A 13,458-nucleotide genomic window follows, 5' to 3' on the forward strand; every position below is an offset into this window, starting at 1 on the left:
CATGCGTATACATGCGTACATATGTTCACACACGTATGCACACATGCTTAATAGTATCGTGGATTTCAGGGCTGTGCTCAGACCCTGGGCCTTTGTTTCCTGCAGGCTGACCTCAGTAGACTCCACGACCGGTAAACACGGGCATTTTTATTCCAATCACTGTGCCTCACACCAGCCCATCACGTCTCCAAACTGCTTTTCTCTGTAAAGACATCTCTACACATAGTCGTTCTGTTTGGGATCAGAAATGAGAAGGCAAGGGGAAATGCTCCCATTTTGATGCCCTGTCCATTGCTGAGTGACAGGAACTGTGTGAATGATCATAAACAGAGAAAAGGAACACTCCGATTCCAGCTTGTCTTCACCCCGTCAGAACTGCGGGCCTTTGAAAGTCTCTGGGAGCTGGGACAGACCAGATGGTGTCTGCACGCAGCTGGAGCACTCACTCTGCAACTTGCTTCCTTTCCGCAGCAAAGAGGATCAGAAGAAGTCCATCTTCCAGAAGTCTGAGCGGGGAGGCTTCCGGCTGAAGGACACGGTCCAGTTCCACCTGTACATCAGCACCTCGCCCTGCGGGGACGCCAGGATCTTCTCACCGCACGAACCGATCCTGGAAGGTATGGCCCGGCGTCTGGACAGCCAGCAGTTTCTCAATGTGAGGCCTGTGGTAACAAAATAACAAACTTATATTAATATCCTTCTTCTTTCCATGTCAGCCTTAAACGTGGGTCTGAGGGCTAAATAAAAGCAGGTTTTACTAGTACTTCTCCATGAATAATTAATTAGGATATTTTAATGAATGAAAATGTTGACTCTAATAAACTATGGGATTGGAATAGAATGAGGATACCAGATCAAAATTGATGTCAGCACTTAAATTTGGATAATATACAGGTTGTCACAATCTTTGGGACACCTTGTCTGTCTCTAAGTCAGAGACGTCCATCCTCTTCCCTGTTTCTGATGAACTGGAACTTAAATGTGTGATTATTGGCTGAAACCCCAGCAGCAGGTCAGACGGATGAAAAGGGAGACCCTGCTTCTATCACATGTCCCCACCCTCCTCTGCACGTGTTTTCCACGGATTTGTATCCACCTGTCTCCCCCGAAGCTTAAACATTATTTGTTCCAAATAGAACATTTGATTGCATTGTTTTTCTTGATTATAAAGGCAACACAAATCAATTCAAATATTTTTTAAATAAGAAAGAAAATTTAAATTACCCGTTTTCATATGGCCCAGAGGTAGTCACTGTCTGTGCGTGCTTCCTGTGAGCTTATTTCAGCATCCCTATGGGTTTCCTTATGAAATTTTTTAAATGTGGGGGGAAATATAACAAACACCCAAATATCCAACACCTAGAAGGAGCAAATGTTAGCATTTTGTCCTATTTGCTTCAGTTCCTTTTTAACAATGGAAGTCAATCACTTTGGTTAAAATGGAAGCCCTTGTCTTCCCCAACCCCTGAGAAGGCCACTTCTGTGAATTTGGTTCATATTATATCCTTCCTGTCCAATTTTATATACTTATAATGTACGTATGTCCTATAGATACAGAACAACCACAGGCACATACAGGCGGACTGTGTGATAAATGTGTGAGGTGTAGTTAGATGTGCTTCTCGGTGAGTGAAGCAGATGATTTCCTACCGGTGGCTTCCTTCTCCCATTTCTCTCTTAGAACCAGCAGACAGGCACCCGAATCGCAAAGCCCGGGGACAGCTGCGGACGAAAATAGAATCTGGTGAGGGGACGATCCCCGTGCGCTCAAATGCGAGCATCCAGACGTGGGACGGGGTGCTGCAGGGGGAAAGGCTGCTCACCATGTCCTGCAGCGACAAGATGGCACGGTAAGGCCATGGAGCACCCACTGCACCAGACTCACTCGTGCTGGTTCCTGGGTACCCCCCCACTGTGCCTCTGTAGGCACCTGACCCTCCCCACTGCATTAGACTCATCCTTTACAGTTCCTGGGTACCCCCCACTATGCCCCTGGGGGCACCTGACCCTCCCCACTGCAATAGACTCATCCTTTACAGTTCCTGGGTACCCCCAACTGTGCCCTTGCGGGCCCCTGACCCTCCTCCTATGCCAGTTACCTACTTTCAAATGGTTTGGTTTTGTTCCCACTCCCCACTTCAATGTTCCCCACATTCTTTGAAGGATAAAGGCTCTAGGGGGGCTCCAGGACCCTTTGAGGGAGTGAAGGTAGGCCTTTACCCAGGAGGCTCCAGGCTGCCACTGCCATTCATCAAAACAAGCATCTTGCCCTTTATTATTATTGTTATATTAGAGGCCCGGTGCAGGAAAATTCATGCACTGGGAGGGGGGTGTCCCTCAACCCGGCCTGCCCCCACTTACAGTTTGGGAGCCCTCAGGGGATGTCCTACTAACAGCTTAGGCCCACTCCCCTCTGCAGGAGGTGACTGGGCAATCAGGGGAAGGTGCTGCCCCCATTACCCCACCACTGCTGCCTACCCTGACTGCCCTCGGCCCTCGCAGCCGCCACAGCTTTGTCCGGAAGGACATTCGGCTGTCCAGTCTAATTAGCATTTTATGCTTTTCTTATTATAGATTATTATAGATGTGGGCTTCTGGGGTGAACTGATGTGTTTCACTGTGACCTTATAAAATGATTTGCTCCCAGAGAAAGCAAAGAGGTTCCTCATTCATCAGACATGCACTTTAATGGTCATACTTTCTATTCAGTTAGTATTTGGGGTGATTGGTATTTACATTTTAAAAAAAATGTGACACCCTCACAGGCATTGTGCTCTGAGCACCGAGAGCACCCCCGCATGGGGAGGGGAGGCTGGGTGCTGCAGACACCACGAGTTTGCCTTCCCCTGAGAAGTGTTATTCTTTCAGGAGCCTGCGTCCCAAGCAGATTCCCATTTCTTCAGATGCTGGTCTCAGTTCTCATAGTTCTGTATCTTTTAACAAATGTTTATTTGAAAAAAGGTACGTGGGCAGATGGCACAAAGTTCCGTGGTAGAAAAGCATGTAAAGTAAAACCCCTCCCCCAGAGCGCTCCACAGCCCATGCGTGTGGGTCCTGACTGCCTCCCACAGCTGTCAGGGCCGACCGTGTGCGCGCACATCTTGCCCGTTGTTTGTAAGCTTGCTCTTGACTTTCTCTAGTGGTCATGTCAGGGAACCTAGGGGACGCGGAGCTAAATTAATCATACACCGTGGCCCATTCCCACCCAGCACGGTGCCCACATGATGTGTTTACTAATCACATGCCCTTTGAATTCGCTGTCCATACCTTTTCTGTGTGTGAGTGTGTGTGTCCGTGTCCTTGAAAAATAGGTGTATGTTGTTAGTTTACAGATTTGGCATTGTGCTTCAAATCCCATTCTGTACCCCGTATTTTCATTCACCCCGTGTTTGGGGGACTCTCCCTGATGCTCTCATGTCCAGCCCGTTGCCTCCTGCATTGTAGCCGTTGCCATGTATGTCCTTCCCCTCGTGGTGGGCACATGGATTTCCTTGAGCTCTCCAAGCAGCCTTGAGACCCCGTAAGCAGCTTGATACAGGCCATGGTACCCAGGGCTCCTCACACAGCACGATCGGGCGTACCGGCGGCCCTCCAGCTGCATGCACACCAGCCGTGCCAAGGTTAGCTCCCCACTCCTGATGCTGTCTCAGGGTTTCGGTCTGTTTCTCTTCTCTCTAGGCGTGTTGAGCATCTCCTCAGCCCCCCGTCTTGCTCCTGTGAATTCCCTGTGTATATCCTGGCCATTGTCTTTCGGACCTCATGACCTCTTCATCTAGATTCGCAAAAGTTCCTTCTGTAGTTTATAACCCTTAATAGTGTGAGACGATTCAGTGCCTCCTCCACGGCCAAGTCCCTCTTCATGTTGTGCCATCCTTTTTGGAATAGAAACCCCAAATTTTGATATAACCTTATCCATTAATTTGTCACCCTATAATTTGTACGTTTAGGATCTTATTTAAGAAATCCCTCCTCAAATTATGGGCATAAAAATATTCTGCTGTCCTTCTTTCTAAGACCTTTATCATTTCACTTTCACATTTAGGCCTTTAACACTTTTGTATTGTAATTTAGCTTTATTTTCATACAGGGGGTCAGTTTTTCCACTCCCTTCTATTAAATAACCTATATTTTCTCCCTGATTTGTGAAGACACCTGTTATATACTGAGCTCCCTCACAAGGATGGGTCTACTTCTAGACTCTAGATCAGCGATTCTCAACCTGTGGGGTCGTGACCGCTTTGGGGGTCAAACAACCCTTTCACAGGGGTTGCCTAAGACCATCGGAAAACACACATATAATTACATATTGTTTACAGTAGCAAAATTACAATTATGAAGTAGCAACAAAAATAATTTTATGGTTGGGGGTCACCACAACATGAGGAACTGTATTAAAGGGGCCGATTTGGGTCATCTCGCCCAGTCCAAATTAGGCCGATCGGGGCTGGCCAGGGTGGAGGGACTGCAAGAGGTTGGCTTTTGGAAGCACACTGACCACCGGGGGCAGCTCCTGCATTGAGTGTCTGCCTCCTGGCGGTCAGTGCACATCATAGCGACTGTCTACCGGTCATTTGGTGGACCAGTTGTAATGGTCACTTAGTCTTTTATATATATAGATTATTCTGACATTTTAATAGTTTAAAGATCTGGTTGGCTAAAACTGTCATTCTTTACTCATTTTTTTTTCAAACTTTTGGTAGCCTTTTATGAAACTTTGTTCTTCTATACGTATTTTAGAGTCAGCTTGTTAAGTATCTCCCAGTGTCTTGCAGAGATTTCATATGGAATTGCATTGAACTTAAGGACTTAGTTGAAAGGAATTGATATGAAGTTAAATCAGTCCATCCATGAATATTTTATCTCTCTCTCCATATTTAAAATATTTCCTTTGCATTTATAGTTTTTCACAAAAATGTTAGGCAGTTTTTAACAGATTAATTCCTACAACTTTATACTTTCTATGTTAGTGTGCCGATTATCTTGTGATCTGCTATATATTCTGTGTAATTATTGGTGGCATCACTGACTTATTATAATTGTGGTAAAACACACAATGGAAAACTACCATCTTACCCATTTCTTTAGATTCATAACAAAATTAAGACAAAGGTCCAGGGATTCACATATGCCCTCTCCCCCTGCCCCCCTGTATCTCCTCCCCCAATGACCCATCCCCCACCAGAGAGCACATGGTTACAATGGATGAACCTTCGCTGACAGATTACGTTAGGGTCACTCTTGGTGGTGCACATTCTGTGGATTTGGACAAACGTATAATGACATGTGTCCAACTGTCTTTGTAATGTCAAAAACGGGAAGCAATCCAAGTGGCAGCAGTGGTACAGGATGGCCAAACAATGCTTCTCCATGCAGTGGAGCACCACTCAGGCAAATGGTAATGATAACAAACAATGATGCACATGCAGCCTAGACAAATCTCAAAATAATTATTCAGAGTAAAGGAAACCAGATCCCAAAAAAGTATGTAAATTTCTAGAACGTGCAAACTGGTCTACAGTGACAGGAGCAGATCGGTGGTTGCCCAGGGTGGGGACCAGAGTAAGAGGGACAGTGAGGAAGGAATGGAACAAGGTGAACAAGGTGTGAGCAAGGTGTGGGGGGCGATGGTCTCCTGGGTAGAGACACGTGTCCAACTTACCGAATCGTATGCTTCAACATATACAACATAGCGCATGCCAGTTACACCCCAGGGCTCACAGAAGAAATCGCCGGGGGCACTAGAAAATGACTGTAGGTCAATGACCAAAGCACATAGCGCTAGGCTGGAAAGAGAACAACAGAACAAACCCCGCTGAGGAGAAGGAAGAAACAAAGGTGCCCCGTGAGCAGTGACACCCGGGGTTAGGTCTCTGGACAGGACAATGAAATCGGCAGAACTCGGGCAGCTTCGACCAAGAATGACGATAGAAGGACGGCCAGACCGTGTTAGGAATGGAAGAGGACAGCCAGGACGCAGTGGAGCCGAAATACGCTGCAGGCCGTTACAGTGGAGACGTGGGCACCTTCGTACCAGTGTTATAACACTGAGATGAAATTTAAAATGTTCAGAAAAGTGTACACTTCTAAAGCTGACTCAAGAGTAGACAGAAGTTTGGAATAGAGTTACGGCCATTAAAGCATTAAGCCAGTCATCCTCCCCACTCACCTCCAGGAAAGAAAGGAATTGAAGAACATCAGAGAAAGGAGGCAGGCGGAGGGAGAGGCAGCCGCTCGCCCAGACGGCCTGCTGTGAGGTCCCCACATCCTTGGGGCAGTGACCCCTGTCTTCTATCATCTTCTCTCCAGATTAGAAGAGTAGGGAGAGGTGGACCCCCAGCTCATGTTGTGGGGTCACTGTCGCCTCTCTTTCCAGGCCAGACAGCGACACAGGAAAACAAGAGGACGAGCTGTCCTCAGTGATAAAACACACATATACACACACACAAGTGTAGCAAACCAAGCCAGTGATGTATTTTTAATGTTTTTTTTTTTATTGATTTTAGAGACCCCCACAGTGGAAGGAGGAAAGACAGGTGGTTGGGGAGGCAGCTGGGCAGAAACACTCGCGGGGTGCCGACTGGAATAGGGGGGTCGAAGCTCTTGCTCAGAGGAAGGGAGGGGATGTGGGGTGGCAGCCAGTCTCTGCTATACTTGGGGCTCACAGAGGAGATGAACTGGTCAACAGATTGTCTGGTTAGCAGTCTGTATAGGAACCAAGACAAGCAAGGCCTCCATACTGCACGCAGAGCGCCGCCCAACCAGTAAGGCCCTGGGTGGAAAGGGCCCCTGGCAGTGGTTATGGCTTCCACTCAGCAGGATGCTTAAGGCCCAGAAAGCCCAGAGTAGACAGCGACATGAATACGTTTGACTAAATGGACATTTTAAATCTCATTTACCAAAACCCCCAGTTGAAAGAAACGCCATGGGAGTAGTTTCTGGTTCACATAATCAGCAAGTGAGAGCCCAGCTTGCAAAGCCAACCCTACAGCTCGTCCATCATGCAGGGCATTGCTGGAAGGGCGTGGCCGGGGGTCGTGGGAATGTTCTGTGTCTCGTTGAAACGGGGTCATCACACACAGGCATGTAAGAGTCAAAATTCACAGAGGTGCGCCCCTATGATCTGTGCCTTTCGCTGTATGCGGTGACACATCATCACAGGGAAAAGCAAAAACAGGCCGGAGGGAAGGAGGAGGGACAGCATGGGACCCTGGCCACACCCAGTCCTCCCAGCCCCTCCGAAACCAGGCATATGGGCCCCACACCACACGCTGCAGTCCTACAAGCCAAGCCCATTCAGGTGTCACCTGGGGTCAGCACAGCCCCCAGAGGTGACGGGACAGTCTGATGAGACTGCCCAGGTACTCACACTTCTGCCTGACTTGGCTGCAAGTTGGGGTTCCCTCACGCCCTCTTCAGGCTCAGTAACTTGCTAGGACAGCTCATAGAACTCAGGGGCTACAGTTACCTAGTTACCATTTTATTGTAAAGGATACAAGTCAGGGACAGCCTCATGAAAGATGCCTGGGAGGATGGGGTACAAGGATCTCCATGCTCTCTGGTCCCCTTTCCCAGCACCTGATGTGTTCACAGCCTGTTGGGTTTTATGCAGATTTCTCTCACATAGCCATGATTGATTATATCATTGATTATTGGTGATCAGTTTGACCCCCAGTTCCTCTTCCTACCCCCTCTAATTATATAGTCAGTTCCCCTGGCAGCTGGCCCCCATCCTCCTAAACTCACCTCACTTTTGTAAACTCGAGTGTGGTTGAAAGGGGCTTAATATTCAGTATCACAACGACAGATGGCCATGCTTACAACCAGAACAGCCCTGGCCCAGAAACAGCGTGGCGTCCAGTCCTGTCCCGAGGGAATGAAATGAACAGCCGCCCAAGTGGCTGTCACGGATGAGAGGCAGTGGGCAGGTGCTGGTGAGGTGTCCTGTGTCTCTCACAGGGGACAGAGCAGTGTCCCGTAGGTCCCAGCCTGCGAGGCAGGACGTGGGCGCAGGGGCAGAGGGCAGGAGTAGGAGTGAGGCCACAGCGGGCTGGGGGCGGGGAGGGAGGTTCAGAGCTACTGCTGGGGTCACCAGGTGCTGTCTGTCTGGTGGGTCGGTGGACAGTTTGGCTGAAGGCAGCCACGACCCCCCTCAAGGCTGCATGGGTCACAGTGACGAGAAAGGGTTTAACCATCTTATGACAAGTTGCGTCAGCTGGGCTGTGAGAAGGCGCCAGTGTCTCCAATCTGATGACTGTGGCCTCTGTGCTCTGCGCTGCACGGAGCTGTGGGAGGAAACAAAGACCACCCCCAGAGACCACCTGCCTGAGGGCAGACAGCATGGTTATTCAGAGCTTCTGTGGCAGAGGGCCCTCCCCCACTGTGTGGGCAGGCCAGGCAGGGCAGCTCCACAGGACCAGGGAGTCTCAGGTGTATCCCCTGGAGGCTGTGGCTCACTCGCCAGATGTGGGGCCGCCTCTGGCCAGGGGCGGACTGGGTTTTCTCTGAGGGACCCCAAGTTGGAAGCAGGGACTATAGTTAGGGCAGCTGACCAAGTCCTGACCGTCTGGGCCAGGTGCCGTGGAGGCTGTGGTTGGGTCAGAGCTCTCCTGTGACAACTGGTCTGGCCACTGGCCGCTTGCACACTCAGCCTCTCAGAACTGGGCCAGGCACTTTACGGACCCAGGGACTCACTGGCATGGTAGCGCTCTGAACCCTGTCCTCGAGAAAGACGCAAGGAAGGTGAGAGAGAAAGTGGCCTGAGCAGCAAGCACAGTGGCCGAGTGAGCACTTAGCACCTGCTGGTTCTTCCAGTGTCACCCAAGCAAGTGTCACCAGCAAACTATGAACCTGCACCCTCCCCGGGGCGGGGGCCACAGAGAGGGGTTTGACACTTGGCAACCACCTACCAAGTTTCCTGTCTTCACCAGGTTCACTGGGGACGTTTGACAGCTTGGATCCTGGCTGCAGTGACACATGTCCCTTAGCCATCACTGGGCCCCTCGGCCATCACTGGGCCCTCGGCCATCACTGGGCCCCTCGGCCATCACTGGGCCCTCGGCCATCACTGGGCCCCTCGGCCATCACTGGGCCCCTCGGCCATCACTGGGCCCCTTGGCCATCACTGGGCCCCTCGTCCATCACTGGGCCCCTCAGCCATCACTGGGCCCCTTGGCCATCACTGAAACTCCTTGGCCATCACTGGGCCCCTTGACCATCCCTGGGCCCCTCGGCCATCACTGGGCCCCTCGGCCATCACTGGGCCCCTTGGCCATCACTGGGCCCCTCGGCCATCACTGGCCCCTCGGCCATCCCTGGGCCCCTCGGCCATCACTGGGCCCCTCGTCCATCACTGGGCCCCTCGGCCATCACTGGGCCCCTCAGCCATCACTGGGCCCCTTGGCCATCACTGAGCCCCTTGGCCATTACTGGGTCCCTTGGCCATCACTGAGCCCCTTGGCCATCACTGGGCCCCTCGGCCATCCCTGGGCCCCTTGGCCATCCCTGGGCCCCTCGGCCATCACTGGGCCCCTCGGCCATCACTGGGCCCCTCGGCCATCACTGGGCACTTTTGCTCCTGGTGAAGTTCGGTCCTGGCTGTCCTTTGTGAGGCTCGGGGGTGGAGCTTGTCAGCAGAGTGGCAGTGTGCACACCACTTCCACCGGGGCCTCCACAGAGCACTCCGAAGCTCCTGGAACTCTTCTGAAGCATGTGTCCGAATTAATGACTCATAACAAACAGCTTTCTGCAGCATCAGTGTTTTAAAGTGGGCCCCAGGAGGTTGAGTTCTGCCTAAGATGGCCTGAATTTACACAGAAAGGGTGCCTTGTGGTTTTGGTAAGCATCCAGTCCTGCCCTGCTTTTCCTTGTAAGATGGGAAACCTGTGTTTTAATCTTGTTTTAGAAGGTGGGAGAGGGAGGAATTGGAGGGCTTGCTCGCTCAGCACCTACTATTGACCTGTATGTCCCTGGTGCGCAGTTTAAGCAGGGACAGATCAGGGAGGTAAACAGAGTCCTTCCCCCAGGAGCTTACCTTCTGCTAGGGGTGGGGAGACAAAGCATAGACCCGCAGGTAACACAGGAGAGGCTGGCACCGGGCACCAAGCGGGACTTTCCACAGAGACAGCGATGGGGACCGTGGTCAGGGGGCTGCTCAGGGCCATGGGGCCATGTTCTGGGATGAAGGACCTGAGGGAAGGACTCTGGAGGGAGCAGCAGGACCCTGGTGGCCCGAGCTGAGCGTGGGAGGCACTGAGGCTGGAGGGGTCAGGGAGGAGGAGCCGGGTCGGACAGGCTGGCGGCGGTGGGAACGATGGCCTTTTCTCGGAGAAGATGGAGTGTTGGCGGGTTTTGTGCAAGGGAGTGGCCTTGTCTGACCGGCATTTTCACAGGTCAGGTGGCTGCTGTTGGGGATGGGCGCTAGGGTGGGGGCTGTGCCCCAGCAGCAGTGGCTTCTGGATCCGTGAGAAAGGAGGTCTCTTGCAGTGACAGGGACGAAGGAGTGAGTTTGGCCTGAGTGTGGGACGTGGAGCTGGGTGGGCCAGGATTCAGGGCGAGGCTCATGCGGAGGCTGTTCCCAGCTCTGACCATGAGGCACCGCCCACCCTCCTGGAGGCCGGAGATAGGGCAGAGCCGGTGGCCAGTGGTGAGAGGGGACACAGGGAGAGGGGACAGGGGAGCACTAACGTTTCTAAATTCTGCTGCCCCCATTCATCTCTGACCTGCGCTGCAGAGGCGGCTGTCCTACGGCCCCCACCTGGCTGCCGTCCCACCGGCCCTTGCCCACACGCTGGCAGGTCACCTCCAGAAAGGACCCTCTCGGAAAAGCACTTCCGTTAAATCGGGTGGCCCCACCCCTCCCTGCAAGGCCTTCAGGAGCTCCCCGCTCTGGGGACAGCCAGGGCCTGCGGGGGGGCTGCTCAGGCCTGTCCCCTGCTGGGTCTGGGTGGTGGCTCGTTCCCTCTGCCTCACTCCCCTTCTGGGGCCGAGTTCAGGGTCATCTCCTCTGAGCCTTCCCTGAAGTCAGCACCGTTCTTCCGCTCTGTCGTGGAACCTTGCTCTCCCTCAAATGCATTTCAGCTCAACTTTTAATTCTTGATTCATGTGTTTGCCATTTTACTGCTTGTCCCCGGCCAGACAGCCCCGGCTCCAGACCATGCGGGCTGTGTCATCTGCCCCGTGGACTTGGCCAGCACTGAGGGCGCGGACTCCCCAGGCTATGGAGTGTTTCTCCTGTTGGTGGGGCTCAGAGAGAGAACAGCAGCATGTTTGAGGGATGGTGTCTGAGTTAGAGCTCAAACGAACGCCTGGATGTCAGCGATGTGAGTGATTGGTTATTAAGGGTCCTGCAGTCGGTCCCAGTGTGGTTCCAGTGTTGCCACTGCTGTGCCTGTCAGGGCAGGCTCAGCGATCGATGGGCAGAGGGGAGCACACACCTCCTCCCGGGCGTGGCTGGTTGTGTGAAAAGGAACCTGAGTCGGAGGTGTCACCAAGGAGCAGGAAAATGACCGTTTAATGTTTCTAAGGACTCCAGAGAGATCATTTCTATTGGAAGTGATAAAATACTTACTTTCCCTTTTGATTTTCCTCACAAGAAACAGGTCTCCTGGATACCTTGCTAGAACTAACCTTCAGTAAGCGTGTCATCATGGCAAAAGGTCATTTCACAGCTAAAATGCTTTTTAAGTAGCTTTTTCTCTTTAAGACTCTAACCTGCTAAGTCGATTATTTCTAGCTGCTCTCTTTTCAATCGGCCGACGTGGTGCAGAATTAGCGGAGTCTGCACACGCAGGCAGGTGGGCGTCAGTCTGCGGCAGGCGCTGCGCCCGGTGACACCCGCTCCCTCTGCCGGCAGGTGGAACGTGGTGGGCCTCCAGGGCTCGCTGCTCAGCATCTTCGTGGAGCCGATCTACTTCTCCAGCATCATCCTGGGCAGCCTGTACCATGGGGACCACCTCTCCAGAGCCATGTACCAGCGGATTTCGAACATCGAGGACCTGCCCCCCCTCTACACCCTCAACAAGCCTCTGCTTAGTGGCAAGTATCCCGTTGTGGCCTCACCTCTCCCGACAAACCCGTGTGCCGTGCCTGTCGTGTGGATAAAGGCACCACGGGGCAGCGGCTCGCAGAGCAGCTTTTCCTCGGGGTCAGTCTGGCCACTGAAGGGAGGAGGGGGCTGTGACGTGAGTCCTGGGGCCAGGTTATCTCTTACCGATGAAAACCTCACCTTTTGTAAAGGATCGGCAGCCCAGAGGTGGCACCTCTGCATCTGTCTTTCATACGCATGTATTCAGGCCCTGTCCCCACGGGAAGACTAAGAGATGCTGTGGAAATTACACACGCAGGCTGTCTGAGATCCAGGGGGCTGGCCACCAGCCTGTGTGGTCACAGGTGACGAGCTGCCACCGCAGAGCCAGCCCCTGTGCAGCTGGCAGCCTGACCTGGCTCCTCACACCCAGTTTGCTGTTAATAGGGTGGTCGTGTCATTGAAATGTGCCCTTGACACATGGGTGTGTCAGGGATGTGATTGTGTGGACCAGCACAAGCCCACGTGTCAGTGGTTCTGGCACTTTCCCTGTACGCTCACTGTCACTGGTTTGTTAGTTCTTTTAGAATTTCAGTGGCTATCAGCAAAGTGAGCAAGAGCTTTTGAATTCCAGGGTCCTAACTTCTCAGTTCACCCCTATTTTAAAAGACACAAGGTACTTTTTATCCTGCCGAAAATATCGTTTTACTTACCTTTTAAGCTCAGAACTAAAACCATGGCCTGAACTGAGTTTCCTGGTGTGTGTGTGCGCTGGCCGCAGCGCGCGGTAACAGACTGAGGCCGTGTGGTACCGAAAGTGCGGCTCGCAGACTGCAGCGCTTACACACGTGCAGGCACAGAGGTTGTCTCATAAAATGTTACAGCTCCCTAACCTTAGCCAATATTTTTTAAGGAAAAGTAGAGTCTGATAAAACAATTGTGGGGAAGTTGAAACTGTAGCACCCACACCCATGGAGCCTCCTGGAAGTTGTGAAGTGCCGTTGTGTTGGCTACGGCTGTCTCGTGCATCGGAGAATACGTTCTCCCTGTTTACTCCCTATCCTGCGTTTGAGTACATGGCTTAATCTCCGCTGTCACTCATCTCCTGGATTCACAGACACTGAAAACACTGTGTGGAGCACGTGGCACACAGGCGCTGCTCAGAACAGCTGCTAATCGGTGTCTTGATGAATTGAAGCAGCATCGAGTCCACGGCAGAGTCTCAGAGGACAGGATCATTTTCTAAAGGAATACTCTAAGATACTGAAACGAGGACTCATTTATAAAAGTCAGGTTATTTTTATCAGATCAGATGTACACGAAGTGCATGAATGGCTATAAAAAGATACTGAAAAGTAGTCTTTGCAAGACAGAGGCCTTAAACTCATCAGTGCATTCTCCATGTTTGAAAAAATATGAAATATATAATAGAAGAA

At 51.9% G+C, this 13,458-nt stretch overlaps 1 protein-coding gene across 2 annotated transcripts in view; it reads left to right on the forward strand.

Annotated features, from left to right (window-relative positions):
* Positions 1-13,458, forward strand: part of ADARB1 (adenosine deaminase, RNA-specific, B1) — a 60,480-nt gene that overhangs the window by 40,683 nt on the left and 6,339 nt on the right. For both annotated transcript variants that reach the window (XM_006766409.2, XM_006766408.2), the window contains exons 7-9: positions 472-617; positions 1,682-1,850; positions 11,852-12,033. In XM_006766409.2, the coding sequence (XP_006766472.1) occupies positions 472-617; positions 1,682-1,850; positions 11,852-12,033 (497 nt within the window). The remainder of the gene's footprint in view (positions 1-471; positions 618-1,681; positions 1,851-11,851; positions 12,034-13,458) is intronic.

This window comes from Myotis davidii, unplaced genomic scaffold, assembly GCF_000327345.1.
Source record: "Myotis davidii unplaced genomic scaffold, ASM32734v1 scaffold3142, whole genome shotgun sequence".
In the NCBI taxonomy this organism is placed as follows: domain Eukaryota; kingdom Metazoa; phylum Chordata; class Mammalia; order Chiroptera; family Vespertilionidae; genus Myotis; species Myotis davidii.